General features: G+C 35.9%; 1 protein-coding gene across 1 annotated transcript in view; it reads right to left on the bottom strand.

Moving 5' to 3' along the window:
* Positions 1–300: 300 nt before the first annotated feature.
* Positions 301–18,838, bottom strand: part of Ppp4r3b (protein phosphatase 4 regulatory subunit 3B) — a 48,321-nt gene continuing 29,783 nt past the window's right edge. Inside the window, exons 10-16 of the mRNA XM_032916019.1 lie at positions 17,334–17,375; positions 14,967–15,125; positions 11,247–11,416; positions 9,431–9,570; positions 8,883–9,067; positions 6,762–6,964; positions 301–2,616 (exon numbers count right to left, since the gene is read on the bottom strand). Of these exons, the coding sequence (XP_032771910.1) occupies positions 2,521–2,616; positions 6,762–6,964; positions 8,883–9,067; positions 9,431–9,570; positions 11,247–11,416; positions 14,967–15,125; positions 17,334–17,375 (995 nt within the window). The 3' untranslated portion in view covers positions 301–2,520. The remainder of the gene's footprint in view (positions 2,617–6,761; positions 6,965–8,882; positions 9,068–9,430; positions 9,571–11,246; positions 11,417–14,966; positions 15,126–17,333; positions 17,376–18,838) is intronic.

Here is an 18,838-nt window from a genome sequence, read left to right as displayed (position 1 = left end):
ATTTGGAAAATAAATGTGAGAAATGGAGGAAACTATCTTTTCTCCAAAAGTTGTTATAAAAACAGACAAAGGGATCTGTTGACTGAACCTGCTGAGGAAAATGCTACCTACCGTAGAGTGCTGGTCTTTATAAAAAATCAAGTCAGGCTTAGCAGCAAGCTCCTCACCCACTTAGTGATCTTGCTGGCCTCAACTTGGGATTTTTTTCTAAAATTTCATATTACCTGTTTGAATGCAAAATTATACGTTTTAAGTTCCAACCTTTCACCTGCAGAAAAACCAGTGATTAAAACACGTGAATCTGTTTCACATAACTTTTTATTAAAAATAGTTTTTTATTAGGTACATGTTTACAGATATTTTTAGGACCTAAGGCATACAAATGTGTGATCTGGCTTGAACTAGCTGAGTGGAGATAATGCTGTAAGCACCCCAGCCTGCATGAGGGTCGTCACTGTGGACAGCAGCTACTGTGGAATCTTCCTAGTTGTGCCTTCCAAGGATCCTTTCATCATGTGGGTGAGCATAAGCATTACACAACTGTTGCCCTTGGACTTTAAGAATATTTCTGCTGTAAGAAACACTTCCCATAATAATGACTTAAGAGTCTGAAGTTCCTCAGAAAGGAAAATTAAAAGGAAGTCTTTATATGGTACAGTACTTTAGTTCTATGATAAAAGAGTTAACAGAACAGTTTATAGGTCAGAACTGCTTAGATTCTAAGCACGAAGATGGTAGAGGCTTGATAAAACTGGCTTGAAAGAATGCCTACTCACACAGTAGCGTATTGATGTTGGTTGAACGTATCCCAGTTCACTTGTGATACAAGATGAAGGCTTGTATGTGCACCTTGTATGTGTTCAGAGGTGAGAATGGCTTTATGCTGTTAGGTTTGCTTAAGGTTTACCTCTTGTAGGCGATATTTAAAGTATGGTTGCCTTACATTTAAGACTTTCTGATCTAGTGGCTTATAACAAATCTTTATGGATTTTATAAGTCTTTAAAAGACAATGTAAACTGGACATATCTCAAAAATAGTTCACTTATTTTACACAAAACAAACAGAAGCCTCAATCATGGAATTATAGGGTCACATTTTAATTCCTGAATTTTACAGTTTAGCAGTAATATCACCACATGTATACAAATGGTGTAAAACAAGTACAGTGGTATTTTTAATACAAAATAAACATCTGTTTTATGGAAAAACTATACTTCATATCTACACAGACAGCCCATCTTTTCCAAACAATAGCCAAAATTAAAATTAACTCCAAAATCTCCAACACAGGAAACTGCTTTTAAGCTATTCCAGGAAAAATGGACCCATAACAATATAGAGTTGATCTAAAGACTGGAGCTGGAATTATTATTTTTAGATTTTTTTTTCTCAATTCATTAAATTGTAGTTTGGGGTCATTTTTCTCATCTTAGCAATGATCTTAGATCACAGATGAGCAAACTAACATTAAAATATTTACAATTAACTTGTTCTAAAAATAAAAGCTCCTAATAGCTTGCCTCAATTATTTTAAGTTCATTTACGTACATGGAATGTGCTTTTTAAATCTCTTAAAAAAGCAGCTTTCACATTACCCCTTGTCTGTGGAAAAGCTCCCTGGGCTGCATGTGACTGATACTTAAGTAACTTCTGGGCTCAAATGAGTTGTAGATAGTAAGTGCCACTTACTATCATTCTTTGTTGGTCTTTCTGTATTTATCAGCAGCTCTGAGAAGACCCAGATCTAACTTTACTGAGAGCAGAAAATGACTATACTGGAAACCCCCCTGTTCTAGCTACTCCCAAGTTGGTGAAGAAGACCAATTCACAATAGTGTGACCGCACTTCTTGGCTGCTGTTACCTTTAAAAATGCTGACTTTAAAGTTCTGTAAGAATGCTATCCATTTGGAACCCAGCTCCCCGCCCCCCTTCCTTTTTTTTCAATGCATTAGAAGTTCTTGGTGTACAGAAATTGGTATGTGCTTAGGGTGTATGTCCTGTCAAATACCAAAGCTAACTTCTGTGAAATCTTTAAAGAAATGGTCCCAACAATGTAACTTCATTTCTGATGATAGTTCCAATTTGCTTTACATAAAAATGTCTTTAAAAAAAGAGGCAACTGATTAAAACAGCATGGCCAGCACCATTATACAAGCAATGTTATTGGGTACTGAAGTCCCACAATTTTCTCTAGGTTGGATCCCGGGAGTAACACTGCATTAAATCAACCCTTCTTCACCCACACCTGAGACTTTCCTTGCTGGGAAGCTTTCACTCAGGTTCTAATTATCACTCTTGTTTTTTGGACAGCCTAAAAGGCAAACCTTTTAATTACGAGGAATTAAGTTCTTGGGAAGCCTGGTTCTTACACAACTACACTTTCCTACCTGGCAACTGAGAGTCTCTGCTACTCTGTGTGTTAAGTTCCATAAGAAAGCTTTCCCATTCAGACTGGAGCTCGGTGAGCAGCTGCAGCGTTTCAGTAAGACCATGTGTTGGGAATCCCTCAGCAAGTGTTCTATGAGCCAAGGCGAGGTCTTTTTCTGGGGGATGATTCTTCTTCCTCATCTTCCTCTTCATCATCTGGATAGTCCACCAAGCCAACCAAACTTCCCTATTGAAGAATGAAAAACATTTTAACACACATAAAGGAAAAAAACAAAACAAAACAAAAACAAAACCAAAAAAACCAAACAAACAGATGCACCTGAAAAACAGCATGGTACAAATATCATCAGTAAGACATTAGGAGCCATGTTTCTAAATAGCATATCTGACATTAAGACAGGATACTAAATTTCAGAAAGGATTTGCTTAAATTATGAACCATTTACTCAGGACAGTCTCACCCTCAGCTCTTCTGTTGTTTCTTGGTTAAAAACAAAAGAAACTTCAGAATTCAATTTAACAAAATGTCTTTCCCCCTCAACTTCAAACAGTAGGACCAACACCAGCTGGAAGATGGAAGATGGCCACCATGACTAATTTTTTTTTTAAACATGAATTTATTTCATTATAAAGTATACACTATTTTCTTCATTCTGTCTTTAAAGAATAATTCAAGTGGCTGAAGACAGATAATAAAAATGGTTTCTAAAAGCCAGTATTTAAATAAGGATGAGGTAATTCAGGGCTTGGCCTTTTATGAGTAACACACTCCTTCCCCTTTGAAATCCTAGGAAAGCTTTGTGAACTCTGAAGAAAATGGCAGGTATCCTCAGGATTGACTCATTTTGAACCAAAGCTTATGCATGCCCTACATGTTAAAGGTTTACTTTAAACCTCTTGTATCTCAAGAAGCTAAACGAATACAATCTCAGTAACTTGTTCTTTCTACCCAGTGGTTCCATATGTAAACAAATACCTGGAGTAACATCATCTGTCAGACAGGGACTGAACATCTAGAAGCAGTTATCAGTCTGTGAACTAAAGAAGGGATATATTTGGAAAATTCCCAATTCTTGTTTGCTAAATCATACATGTTAAGGTGAAATCAGAACTAGGTTTAAGTGTTAGGACATACTGAGTCCATTGTCTGATTTCAGTTTCAAAGTGATTATGTTCTGTATGGAAGAATCTGCAGTGATTGAAGCAGTTTGAAGTCTGATAATACATTTATTTTACTGTCTCCTTAAATTATCTAAAATGAAAGTAAATTAAAAAGGTACAGATCTATAAGGGAAATGAGAAGAAAAATAGAAGATGAAAACTGCCAAATCATTTAGCAAGGCAACTCACGATTGGAAGAGATCAAGAATGGAAAATACATTCTAGTGGATAAAGAAATGCAAACCAGAACACATACTGAGGAAAAGAGGAAAACAAGACTCTCCATTGCCAGGAAATCCTCATTCCTCTGTCATCATGAAATGATGAATGATATGAATTGCAAAAGAGAAAAAGGCTGGCACTTAAGACAAAGAGTAAGAGTTGAAATTTAACAGATACTGTTCCCCTATAACCCCAAGCCTCCCCTCAGAACACAATACTTCCCAGGGGTAACAGACCAGTTATACTAGTAACACCACAGTGAGGCCACGGGAGGGTGCTGCTGGGAGTAGGTGGGTCCTCAAGATGAGTGGGAAGGAATGAAGCACAGACTGCTCTGTCTAAGCAAGTCACTGCTTTAAGTCCACAAGTAAGTCAGCCTTTGCAGTGCACACTTCAGTATCCCTAGTGTACATCATTATATATTCTATCTCCTGATCCTGTAACATTATCTTTCTCCCCAGAAAAGTCCCTAATCGATTAACTGCCTTTCCCCATAACTCCCTCTTTCTAGAGTACAGGCAAGCACTGATCTACTTGCTGTCCACTCCCTGCGGCTGCTGAAGGAACTGTTTCTTTTTGGCAGTTTATGTAACACACACTGTGGTTTGCTAATATACGTCCTAACACTGACGACTCCCTCCCTCCTTTCCTGCACTAGCACTGTCTGCACAACTCATGAGTTTGCAGACATTTGTGTGGTCCCACGTTTCTGCCATTATGAATAATGCTATCACCAATCACATACTACTTTTTCAAGTCAATATACGTTTCAATGTTTCTCTGAGACAGGATTGATGTGTAAGCATGCTGGTCTTGAACTCACAATTTGATCTTAGCCTTCAGAATGCTGGCGATGTACAGCTTGTTTCAATTTTCGTTAGTGTAGACATAGGAATGAAAACTGCTCGATGGGTCCTATAGTTAATGTGGTTAGCCTTGGGAGGGAGTAGGAACTGGGTCTAATAGGTTGTATTCCAAAAATACTATTTCATATTGATTCCCTACGAGCAATGACTAACAGGATTGTAATTTCTCCATATCCTAGCCAACATTTGTCCATTAAAAAAATTATAGCCACTCACTCTAGTGGATATGAATTGTTCTTATTGTGTCCACCATGGGTCATGTGCAGTGTTTGGTAAGGAGAGTTGATCCTTGCATCCTAGTTTGTTTTAAGTCAGAGACTCCATGGCTTGCAAACTTCAGGGGATTCTCATGGCTCCTCCCATCTTGTGTACAAGTGCTTGGATAATAGACACAAGCCCCTTATGTGGGTTCCTGGGATTCTGAACTTAGATCTTCACACTTTCACAGCAAGTGCTTCATACACAGAACCATCTCCTCAGCTCTTTACTGTGGTTTTGATTTGTGTTTGTCTAAGTAATGGTATCAATCATTTATCATGTGCTTATTTAGGCTATTAATAATATTTAGTTTCTTTGGAGAAATGTCTATGTATGTCCTTGGGGTAATACTCCTTGATATGCTCTGGACTCCACTTGTTAGGGTTTGCAACGCAGGACCCTATGTGGTAGTTTATTTATTTTTAATTTTATACTAATATTTCTTATCACCATGCTATCTTGTTTTTTTCCTTTTGTCATTTATGCCTTAGGTGTTATAGCCACCCAATTCAAGGTCATACATATTCCTGTTTTCTAAGAGCTTTATATCCATGTTTAGGTCTTTAGAAATTCTATATCAAATGAGTCCAGCATATCTCTTACGTGTGGTTATCCAATATGTATTTGTTGAATACAATCTTTTTAAAAATTTTTAACCAGTTATTTTATGTACACAGGTAAACTACATTGTTAGGCTGTGTGAGGGTGTCAGATACTCTGGAATAGGAATTAGTCAGTTGTGAGCTGCCGTGTGGGTGCTAGGAATCGAACGTGGGTCTTGTGGAAGAGCAGCCAGTGCTCTTAGCCAGAGCTATCCCTCTCTCTATCTCTGAGAAGAATTTGTTATTGAAATATCTCATACTGTTTTTTTTTTTTTTTTTTAAATTTGCAACCCTCCCTCTCAACTTCGGAAATTTGTGAAAACTTTAGGACTCATGATACTCATGATTCTTATGACACTTGCCGCCTCCTGAACAGCATGAACTGCAGAAAGCAGGTAATCACACCCAGCTTTTGTGGTATATTTTCTTGTTTTGAAACAAGAGCTTATAGATGACAAATTACTATGCAGCACAGACTCTCAACTGCTGGGATTATAGGCATATATAACCCATGCCTGGCTAGTTTCATTTTTAAAAATATGAATGAAAATTCAATGATCACCATAAAAAGTAAAGGATCAAAACAAATGATTAAATTAACTTTATAAGAGGACTTTTTATTTCCTTTCTGCAAGACTACATTATAACCAAGTGTAGTTTTAAGCACGCAAGGACTCTCTAATAGGAGATTAGTAATTTTGGTTGTTTCACTAAATGTGTTAAGCAGTATCTTACAATCATGGTTAAATAACAGCAACATCTTGTCTTGTTCATGATTAGGTGTGAATAATCCTAATATTTCTTAAATAAAAAACTAACTTTTGGTGTTAGACAGGTAGCATGTTAAGAAGTTATCCATTTGCTCCTATTTTATTGAGCATTTGCTTTTGGAATAGGGTAATAAATGCACATTCTACATGGACTTACACATATCTCTGAAATGATGTATGTATATTCATTTTGCTGTGATGCTTAGAACTGCAACGGATTGTGAATTTCAATAATTGACTCACATATAGCTAAATAAAATGGCCAACAATGCTTTAATAAAAGTCCTAATAAAAGAAAAAATGTTTATCTTAAAATTTCCATAATATGCAAGGTAAACCTCAAGTGTTTGAATGCAATGTTGGGAGTCAGGTTCTGGTAACAATACAACCTTTTCAGTCTTTGAAACTTTTATCTAAATTATCTTCAGCACACACAGAGTGGTTTTAAAGATAAAAAAGGGAGAGTTTGTGTGACGTTCTTATTTCACATACCTTAGTGGCTGTCACTGATGTAGCCAAGTTTGTAGTTTTGGAAGAGGACCCATTAGAACTTGCTGGTGTTGTCTGAGCCACTACAGACTTACTGTTTGTACTGTTTGTTCCATTAGCAGCACTGGGGGAATGGGAGAAAGTAAATTTGAAGCCACCAGAAGATGTCCTTTTGGGAAGGTTTTCCTTGTCTTCACTTTCTTTTGCTGAAGCAAAAGTAAAATGAGCCACATTAAATATTGGTAAATCAAAGCTTTTGTTAGAAGCTTTTGACAACATACAACTTTGCCTTTGCTTTCTAAAAGTTGTGAGAGAAGTACATGTTCTCTCTGGTCAGACTCCAGTGCCTCAATGAACAGAACCAACCATCCTACAGTAGACGGTTTTCAGTGTTTGCTTGGAAAGAAGCTCTTAGCAGTCTGATTTTTGTTACTGTCTTCCACTCACTGACTCCCTTCGAAAACTCTTCCTTCACAAGTCACCATTACAAATACCTAAAGACAACTCTTAAGTATCCTAGTCATTTACTCCAAAAAACTCCCAAGTTCCTTTACTTGATTAGTTTATAGCATAAGTGTTCAAACTCCTTTAAAGTCTAGTTAATTTTGACATTTTCTAACAGCATGTATACAACATGTATACAATAGTGGATGTAATACTTAAGCATGGCCTTTGTTTCTTTTGACAATATTATTGAAGGCAACATCTCTACTGACCGAAGAAAAAAAAGAACTTGTCTATTAAACAGCACCTATTCTGGGATGGGGATAGATAGCTCAGTGGTAGAGTGCTAGCCAGGCATTCTGAAGGCCCTGGGTTCAAAGAGGTAGCATTTATACAAATAAAAAGTAAATAAAGTTCCTCAGAATACCACTAGGCTCTTTGTTAGCCTTGAGTGGTACTCATGGAATTAATGAATAGGAAATGAGTTAGTAGAGAATGGCTGAAAGAAAATGTATTAAGTCACCTGAATGAGTTTCTAAGAAGAAAGGCCTGAAGAATAATAAGTCAGATCCAAGAGATAATTTTGCCTTCCAACATATACATTTCTATTAAATATTCAAATAGTATTTACAGGCCAGTATTCTTTTTTTGTTTGTTTGTTTTTCTGGAGCTGAGGACCGAACCCAGGGCCTACTGAGCTAAATTCCCAACCCCACAGGCCAGTATTCTTTAGGCATAAAATTATAGTGCTATCTCTTGAAAGATACTAGCTATTATCATAGTTCTACATAAGTAGGAATACTTATTCCTACCCCCTTTGAGGCAATGTCTAATATATCTCAGACTGGTCCCAAACGTGGTCTGTAGCTGGGGATCACCTTTTAAGTTGTGGGTCACGAGAAGGCACCACCATGCCTGGGTTTGTTTTGCCTTTTATGGAGACAGGGTCTTCCTATGTAGCATGGCCTAACCTCAAGCTCATAGTGCTTCTACTGCGTCACGCAAGAATGCTGGGATTACAGGTGCTGCCAACACTCCCCGGTTCTATCTTTACGCAACTTTAAGTAATAGCTGAAGTTTCAAAGAGGAAAATTACTTCTTTGAGTTCACTTTGCTCAGGCTGTAAATATGAGAGGTAGAGTGTTCTAAGCTTATATAATTATAGTCCAGTTAATTAATAATAGAAACTCTGAAAAAATTTAATTATAATAGAAATCCTCAATAAAATTTTACTAAAGAAGCAAAGTCAGGCTGGATTTGTTCAGAAGTTGTAGTCTACAACAAATTTCTAAACAGTGGTCAGGGGTGGTGGCACACACTGTATCCACAGCATTTGAGAAGCTGAGGTTGGGTGACTGAATTCTAGGCCAGAATAAGGTTACATATTGAGAACTTGTTTTAAATATTGTAAAATTTCTAAACTTAAAATAGCATAAACAACACCAAGTTTCAAGGAAAGCATTTTAAATGAGTATCAAAAATAACTTTAAAAGGGTATGATTCAGCATAAAATTCTTGTGCTTGTTTTATAAATCTTGGCCAAATTTTCTGAAACAAGTAAAATATTATTATGGTTTATGTGCATTTGTGTGTGTGTATGGTGTTGAGGATCAACTCAGGCTGTATAATTGTTTTACTAAGTGAGAGGTGGTAATATATGAAAATTATGGATATTAGTACCTTTTTTAGTCTCCATAAATTTTTCATAACTATCTGGAAAATCATCTTCAGTCTTAGTTTTTTCAACTGGTGTTACAACTGACTTTCCTTCTTCATCATCATCTTCATTAAACCACATTTCTTCATCCTCTTCCAAGGCTTTTGCATCTCTGCGAAATCGGTTACTACGCAATATAGATGGCACACTGTAAGAAATATGTCAGATGCAGAGTGATGACTACAAGGTCATGACCAGATAAAACTTTGGTGAGGATGACTAACCAAGATGAACTCATGTAGTTTAACTAAAGATGTCCAGCATATCAAAGTAATCTCAGCCATCACGTAAGAGGTAGCTAGAGAAATCTTCAAATGTTTTTGTTTATTGTAATTTAAGACTCCATTGAAATTACTATATACAGTATCAAGTAATCATATAATTGATGTGGTAGAAAGACAGTTTACCCTATGCTATGCTAATATAGAAAATTTCACAGGGTAAGATCTAAACTGTGTACAATTTTGTACTTAATTTTGCTTGCTCCAAATGTAATACACTTAAACAATACCTGTTCAGTTTCTGATTTTGTCTGTCTTTTTCTTGTTCATATTTAGTCTTCAATCCTTTGAATGTCTGAACATATTCAATCGATTCAAGTGCTTTATAAAAGTTTTCAACTATATGTGCAGTGAGAGACTTGATATCTTCCTGTATAGGCACAAAATTCATATTTATAAAACAATATAAAACTTGTTGAGAAAAACAAAAACAAAAACTTGTATAGTTCCAAAATTGATCAAAAAAGGTTTTTCAAAATCACCTTCTAAAAATAAATGTCCTAGATTCCTTATACATGAGCCAGGACAGGACTCCACAGAAAACTTGGAACAAGGAGAGGCAATTCACTGGAGCCCTTTAGGGGGCTATAAGGAACATTTGAAAAGCAATGGATTTAGTTTATGTCTTAGTGCTTTATACAGTACTTCATAATTTAAAGAAAACTTTTATAATTTTATATATAATTATCATAATCATATGAATATTTTACCATTTTACAAAACCACAAAACTTAGGCCTTGAAAGCTTATTATTGAACAGTATTAAGCCCATATATTCAGTAAATGTTAATGATTTCCTATTTAATGGCTGTCAAAACAGTCTTGGCTAAATACATCATAAGCAGAGAGTCCTTTAATTATATTGTATGTAGAAACTGGATAAACTAACTGGAAGCCTGTATTTTGTACTTTGGCAGTAGACTGTTGTACATGGAACAAAGACATGTTACGGTTGAAGATTTAGTGTATTAAACCTATTAATTTTCAAAAAATGAAAACTCTATCAAAGGAGTTGGGATAGAAGTGTGAACCCAATTCATCTTACCAAAATGTTAAAGGAAAAGACATCTAAGTCCATAAGAAAGCCTGTGAAAATGTTAAAGGAAAAGACATCTAAGTCCATAAGAAAGCCTGTGAAAATGTTAAAGGAAAAGACATCTAAGTCCATAAGAAAGCCTGTGAAAGGCTGAGTCATCAGAACAGATAGCAGCCGAGGTAACCAGCACTGCTGCTTGTTTCTAAGCTAAAACTTCATGTCTACCCTCTTCATCTATTCATCTTGGCAGGTGGCGACCCTCAAAAATCTGACTGGTAAGAAACAAACAAGAGAATGAGTCTTTAGTCTTCTTCTTTCATATTCTTTTCACATGGCCATTTCCTTGTATGCACAAGAGGTAACTGTTCTGTTCACGATGGCAATCAGCTCTCTTATTACTTGTGCTTGCTCTCTCCAGCCCTTATGAGAAAAACTTGTGTGAAAGTGCTAGGGTTAGGCTGCAAGTGCTGAGGGTGCTGCTAACTGTTGATGCTTTAACACGTGACTCAATCATTTCTGTTGTCTTAGTTCCCCTGTCTGTAATAAAAGGCAGTTGGCCTACTTTTAACTTCACAGTTCTCTCATACTTAAAAATTTAAAATTCCATCCTACTACTTAGCCATCTTATATCAAATTCTAAGGAAGAAACATTTTAATTTTCGTATTTATTTTTTATTAATCTTCACAGTTTTTAATAGTGGCTTGGAGCTGACTTGGTACAGTTTACCTATTACATAGAAGGATCCATATGATCCCCAAAAGTGATCCCTCCCACAAACAAAAGAAACTGCTACCATTCAACCATCAACCACGTATAAGTAAGAATAAAAAAGTGATTTTTAAAATTCCAGTTTATTAGAAATAGATTATAAGAAACACAGATTCTAAGACACACAGAATAAACTTCAGGAAAATAATAAAGAAATCAATTTGATTACATACAACTATTTTATTAAAAATCACTTGTTTACGTATGATTACTAAGAGATCTTAGCAGATCATAAACTTACCACTCTTATAAATTCAAACAATTCAATAACAGCTGAATTTAATAGATTGTACCGAGTTCCATTATCCAAAAGGGCATTTATAACTGGTTCAAAAAGATTTCCTTTGGTGATGTAACGATTATAAAATTCATCCTTAAGGCCAATTATTCGCCTCATAAAACGAAGAGCACCTAATTAAAAAAATGAGGTTAATGAATCTACTAAAATTATTTTATAGATACTTTTTGACACAAAGCAATGTTTAAATCTTTCTAAAATAAAAAGTAAAATGGTACATTAAGAAAGAAAAGAGGACTCTTAAAAAAAAAGATTTGGAATGACAACTGTCTTGGCTCAGTGGATAAGGACTTGGTAACCAAATTCAATACCCGGAAGCTACATGAAGGTGGAAGGAAAGAGCCAACATCGCAAAGTTAGTCTGTAACATCATGCACACACAAAACAATGATAATTAAAAATAATTAGAAAACAATCAGCATCTTTAGACTCTCCTGCTAGTAATACTTATAGCAAAGTTAGTGCTGCGTAGGGGAAGCTTAGAATTGGGGGCTATTTCTAGGGTACGAAGGGATCTATGGAGGCAGACGGTTGTGTTTAGCTTTCCTGAAATACAATCAAAAGAGCTCTCAGTACTTAACAGACCTAACCTTTTCAATGGCTTCCGTGGAGGCCATAGATGTCCTACTATTCCTCTGTTCTTGCTTTGGAAATGCCAGTTCTGAATCAATACTACCTTCACATCATGACATTATTCTTTGATTATCAATTATGTATGAACCATAGCAGATCACATTGCATTTGCTAACAAAAAAACAAGAATAAGAACTAAGCACTGAACGTGGCATTTGATATTTTAGAATATTAAAAAAAGGCATTCCCTTCTTTAACTAGCTTTTACTGTTTAAAAAAAAATTAGCAGTATTATTGCTAAAATGGTTACAGAACACCAAACACTGCAACTTTAATCCTTTATTTTTATGTGTTGATACTTTAACATGACTTCCCCCTTAGTTTAATTTCTTTTATAGATATCATTAGCCAGGCTTCCAAATTTTATGTATCTCTCATTTTAATTGTTAAGGATATAATTCCATAAATGAAGAAACTGTGCCTAGTATAAAACTCTAACACACACACACACACACACACACGTGTGTACCCACAGCATACACACATGTAAAAATTTTAAAAATTAAGAAGACTGAAGCACTGGGGAAGGTCTGAGTATAAAGCCTCATATGCTGTTACTGCTGAATGAACCTAAGCTTTATTATAATGACAGAGAGCTTCAAGCAATACCAAGGCTTATTATTTAATTTTATATATATTGAGATTAATGAGTATAATCTACAATCATTTAGGATTATTTATGAAAAACCTATCACAAGCACACAAATCCTTCCAAATTATTATTATAGAAATGTAATTCCAAACGAGATGAACTGAATATAGCTTTTTTTTTTTTTTTTTGGCTCTTTTTTTCGGAGCTGGGGACCGAACCCAGGGCCTTGCGCTTCCTAGGCAAGCGCTCTATCACTGAGCTAAAGCCCCAGCCTGAATATAGCTTTTATGTTATCATTAAAGAATGGCTATAAATAACCAAGGAAATTATGAAAATTAGGGGTAAACTCAAATGGCAGGCATTTAAATCTTTTACAGAAATACATAATAAAAAAAAGTTACTATTTCATCTGATGAGATTAAGTAATAGACATTAAAGAAACAAGGCAAAAGTGTTAGATTACTGCATAACAAAATAAGCATTTTCATCCTATGGTAAAGTATTTAATGAAGGTGTTAGTATAGGCGGCTAGCTACCTAGAATATCATGTTATAACTACAACCTAAAATATGTTTTGCATATATTACATATTAAACATAAAGCAAATAAAATACTAGAAAATATTGAGAATATTTTTATAATTTTAGAACACAGAAATATTCCAACTCCAAAGATAAACAAAAGGTAAACTGAATTTATAAAAATCCATGAAGCATTTTAAAATGTGTATGTGCCAGTGTACGTGTGTTAAGCTGTGTGTGTTGGCTGTTCACAGAGCATCTGGAGAACAATCTCAGGTGTCCTCCACATTCTTTGAGACAAGTTAGGACAGATTGGCCAGCCAACAAGGCTCAGAGATCCTCCTACCTCTCTCTCTTTTCCTCCCTGGAGGTTCACCATAAATGTGTACACCACAGCCCTGCACATAGGTTCTAGAGATCAATTCAGGTCTTTGTTCTTAAAATTCTCAACTGGGACATTCTCCAGCTCCAATAAAGATTTTTTTTTAAAGTTACATGGAAAACATTACAAATGGAGGGAAGACTGGGACATCTTCTAAAAGATAAATTTGGTACACAAGGATTCTATGAAAACTGTAGTTCACATCAGATAAAAATGAAAATTAGGATGAACATGATGACTCCGACCTAAATCCCATCATTTTGAGGGTGGAGGCAGAAGTATAAGGATCATCCAGAACTACATAGCAAATCTGAGGTCTAACGGGTTACACTATTTTCTGTCTCAAAAAATTAATAAAAAGGCAAATTAATATATAAAAATATCCTATCAGGGGAAAAAAGAATAAAACTACAACATATTTTTTTATCACTGGACAACAATTTTAAAAACTAGCAATATAGCTGGGTGTAGTGGATTGACTATAATCTCAGCACAGGCTGAGGCAGAAGGGGTTCACATAAGCCTGAGCTATGTCATGTATACTGAGCTAGCTTGGGACTTCACAGTGAAGTTCTGTTTTTTTTCCATTTATTTGTTTATTAGTGTGGTATTACAGGGTGCTGGGAAAATGCCAAGTACTTAAGCTTTTGAGAAAGTTAATCTGGTAGGTAGGTAGATGTTAAAATTTAAAAAGAATATATAAAAAAGGCAAACGTTCTGTCTACCAATTCTATTATGAATCTTAAAGAAATACAGTAGCATATAAAACATTCTTCTACTAGACAGCATAGATTGTAGTAGTGAAAAAATAACTCAGTAATCTGTTTTAGAGAATGGTAAAACATCTATGGAAATCATACTGTGAAATGTTATTTACCTAACCTTAAGAAGAAAAAAATAAGATCAAATAATTTACAGTAGCTGAAGGGCAGAGAAATGTATGAGTATGCACTAATTTTCATAAAGACAAAAGTAAAACCCTGTCTGTGCATATGAATGTGCTTATGTACATTTGTGCAGGGACAGAAACAAAGTAAACATTAAGAACACAGGCTGTTAACATTGTTTAAGTTTTTGCTTGTTTGTTTTGTTCTTTTGAGATAAGAGCTCATGTCCCAGGAATGAAGGAAGATTGAAAAACTCAGGGCCACACTTGGCTACATAATGGGTTTGAGCCCAGCACACACATGCATGCATAAGCAAAACATGATAGTTTGATGAAGCTCAATAGACCAGAACGGTTCTATGACGCAATGCTGTCATTACACATGGTGTTGTATTCCAATAAATCCTAGGTTAATTCAACTCAATCTAAATGTAAACAATATGCATATGGGAATCCACTGCTTCCACTTCACGTGCTCTTGCCTTTAAATAACAGAATATGAAGCTCAAATACTTGTGTTTCTCAGCCATCTTATTAACATAACATGCTGCTAATAAACAGATGACTTCCTATGGGTAAAGCTTTTACCTCTACTAAAAATACTTCTTAAACCATTTTTACAAAACTGCCCATTTAAAGTGTTACTTACACAAGGCCAGAAAAGTATGCTTTGAATTCATCAACACCAAGACTCTTCTTAGCAAGTCCTTGTTCATGATGTAGTTTTTTATATGGTATGTGTGATGTTCCACACAAAATGTGAGTAATTCTAAAATTAAGGCAAGTAGCTGTGCTGTTTGATAATTATCTACAAAAGAAAGGTATCTTGTAAAAATAAATATACATCAAAATACAATACATCCTATACATTTTATCATTTAAAAAGGGCATATAAGTAAATATATTACTTTTATATATGTAGACTCTCAAAATATTATGTTTTAAGGTTCTTGTGTAAAATTTTAATAATAAAGCAATCTATGAATGTGATGATAAAGCCTTTGTCACATTGACGTATCCTAGCACTTCACCCTTAATTAGTGCTATCACTGCAAATATGAGCCAATCCATGAAATGGCACAACAGAGAGGACAAGCCTCAAAGCTCTTGCCTGAAGTGGCTCAATACGAATTACTTTTACACTTGTTTCTGCATGTGCATATGAGAACAAACAAGGTTGCAGAAAACAGTATTTGGGAGTGGGTTCTCTCCCACCACCCAATGGGATCTGGGGATCAGAACACAGACCTACATGTAAGCTACTCTACCAACTGAGCCTGCCTAGAAGCCCCCAATGTGAATTAACATTTTAAAATATCCATACTTAAGAAAATATTTTTTGCTTTTCAAGTACCAAGCAAAAACTTATTTCATTGAGATTTTATTAGTAACAATTAGTTGAATATACCAACTCTTGACATTTGGATAGCTGAAACTATTTTTTGGTTAGTCTTCTAGATGTTCTGCATCATGAAATGGCTTTAATTTGTATATCAAATTCTAATGTCCATCAAGGACACAATATAGGTATGTTTAAAAAAAAACCCGCCCTGAGAGGAAATTACATTAACAGTCAACACCATCTAGTACAACTATTTTACTTGAACAGGAACATTAAAATACACCCCTGCTCAATCTGTGTGTATTCATGTCTCATGTGTGCAGGTGCCCATGAAGGCCAGATAGAAACGTTGGGCCCCCTGGACTAGTGTACAGGCAGCTGTAAACGGTCCAATGTGGGTGCTAGGAACTAAGCTGTTTCTCTGGCAGAGAAAAGCCTCTCTAGTCCATGCTTAAATGGCTCACGGATGCTACTGGAAATCATGCAGTGTTCTTTTATTTAACAAAATGGCCTTCACACAAAAATAAAACTAGTACTTCAAATATTGACTTACATGAAGTGGAAGAAAAAAGTCTTAGTTGTTCTAAGTTCTGTAATAGCCAATATAACAGAACCAAAATTAGAACTAGTCTTTAAAAAAAATTTGTTTTTAAAAAAATTTTATGTGCATTGATGTTTTGCCTGCATGTGTATTTGTTTGAGGTGGGGCTGAAGTTACAGACAGTGGTGAGTTGCCATGGGGGTGCTAGTCAGGTCCCCTAAAAGAGCAGTCAGTGCTCTTAATTGCTGAGCCTTCTCTCCAGGTCCTAGAACTAGAAACCATTAGAGTTTCTCATATTTTTCAAATTTATGTAGGATTAATTTTATTTTTAAGTATATGGATATATGTGTCCTTTATGCATATGGATGCAGGTACCTTTGAAGGTCAGAAGAGGGTGTCTCATAATTTGGAGATGAAGTTACAGAAGTTTGAGCTAGCTGCAATGAATGTTGGAAAGTGAACTCAGATCTTCTGCAAGAGCAGAATGTGATCTTAACTGCTGAGCCATCTCTCTAGCTCTACAAAAAGTTTTAAAAGGTGTTTGTGTGTGTGCGTGCATGTGTAAATTATGTGGGGGGGGTGTCAAAGGAGAACGTCTCTTTTCCACCTTTCAGTGGCTTCTGGGGATACGGCAAACATCTTCATGTGCTAAGCCATCTTTGCAGCCGAGGATAAAAGACATTTTAACACAGTCTACCACTTTAATTAAAACTCTGAGCATTCTTCTGTGGAAGCTCACCCAGAGGATTCTGTTGTTTCCTTTGATAAGTCAGTAGAGAGAACGTAATGGTAAAGAATAACTTCAATATTATCAGGCCCATATATTGAATGCATATTCTATGGAGAAGCAGGTGGTAAAGATGTAGGCTCATAAACAAGTATAAGTGTGGATTCTGACTGATCATACTCGAAAACATAATCATCTAACATACAATAACTACAGATAATGATTCATCTTTTAGCATTAGAAAGTTAGAACTTTTTTTTTACAATAATAAAGCAGTAATAAAATAATAAAGCAAATCTGTGCCTGCATTTTATTTTTATGTTAGAAATGTTTTTGTCTCCACATAAATACATACTAAGAAAAAAAAAATCCTCATTATACTCTTAAATTATGGATTTATACTTACCAGGACAAATTGTGTTGGTTTTGTTAGATCCAAGCATATTATCTTTAAAAAAAAAAAAATAAAATAAAATCAACTACTTTGGTTAATGGTATCTTACATTTACCTAATGTTTTACAGAATATAAACATTTTCAATCAGGATTTCTTAATAACTATTGAGTAGTTTGTTTGGTCAAATATTATACACCTTTTACAGCATTAGGTACAGAGGTAAATTATTAAAATAAAGTAACAGTGAGCATGGCACAGTGGTGCACACATTTAATCCCATCTCTTGGTTGCAGATGCAGTCAGGTCTCTGAGTTTGAGGCCAGCCTGGTCTACACAGTGAGTTCCAGGACAGTCAGGGGCATATAGAGAAACACTGTCTCATAAATACCAGGAAAAAGTGAAAAAGTAAAATGTCAAAGTACTCTGACAAAAAAGTGTGATAAAAACCAGGTAACGCATGTGGAGAAAGAGGAACACTTCTCCATTGTTGGTGGGATTGCAAGCTGGTACAACCACTCTGGAAATCAGTCTGGCGGTTCCTCAAACAATTGGACATAGTATTACCCAAGGACCCAGCTACACCTCTCCTGGACATGTACCCAAAACATGCTTCACCATATCACAAGGATACATGCTTCACTATGTTCATAGCAGTCTTATTTATAATAGCCAGAAGCTGGAAAGAACCCAGATGCCCTTCAACAGAGGAATGGATTAAAAAAATGTGGTACATCTACACAATGGAGTAGCTATCAAAAACAATGACCTCATGAAATTCATAGGCAAATAGATGGAACTAGAAAAAAAATCAACGTAACCCAATCACAAAAGAACACACATGGTATGCACTCACTGATAAGTGACTATTAGCCCAAAAGCTTGGAATACTTAAGAAAAAGTTCACAGATCATATGAAGCTCAAGAAGGAAGACCAAAATGTGGATGCTTCAGTCCTTCTTAGAAGGAATAATCACGGGAAGAAATACAGGGACAAAGAATGGAACAGAGACTGAAGGAAAGGCCATCCAGAGACTGCCCAACCTGGGGATCCAGCCCATATACATCCACCAAGCCCAGACACTATTCCTGATGCCAAGAAGTGCAAGCTGACAGGAGCCAGATATGGGTGTCTCCTAAGAGGTCTGCCAGAGCCCTACTGATACAGATAAGGGCACTTGCTGTATCAATAACTTGCTTGTTCAAATAACCATTGAACTGAACAAGGAGACCCCAATGAAAGAGTTAGAGAAAAGACTGAAGGAGCTGAAGGGGTTTGCAACACCATAGGAAGAACAACTGTATCAACCAACCAGACCCCCACCAGAGCTCCCAGGGACTAAACCACCAACCAATGAGCACACAAGGAGGGGCCTATGACTCCAGCCGTATATGTGGCATTGTCCTGTATCAATAGGAGGGAAAGCCCTTGGTCCTGTGAAGGCTTGTTTCCCTAATGTAGGGTAATGCCAGGGTGTTGGGGTTGGACAGGGTAGGTGGGAATGGGAGCATCCTCAC

This window comes from Rattus rattus, chromosome 11, assembly GCF_011064425.1.
Source record: "Rattus rattus isolate New Zealand chromosome 11, Rrattus_CSIRO_v1, whole genome shotgun sequence".
NCBI classification, from domain to species: Eukaryota; Metazoa; Chordata; class Mammalia; order Rodentia; family Muridae; genus Rattus; species Rattus rattus.
Note: the sequence above shows the minus strand (reverse complement) of the source record. Positions and strands in the feature narration are given on the sequence as shown.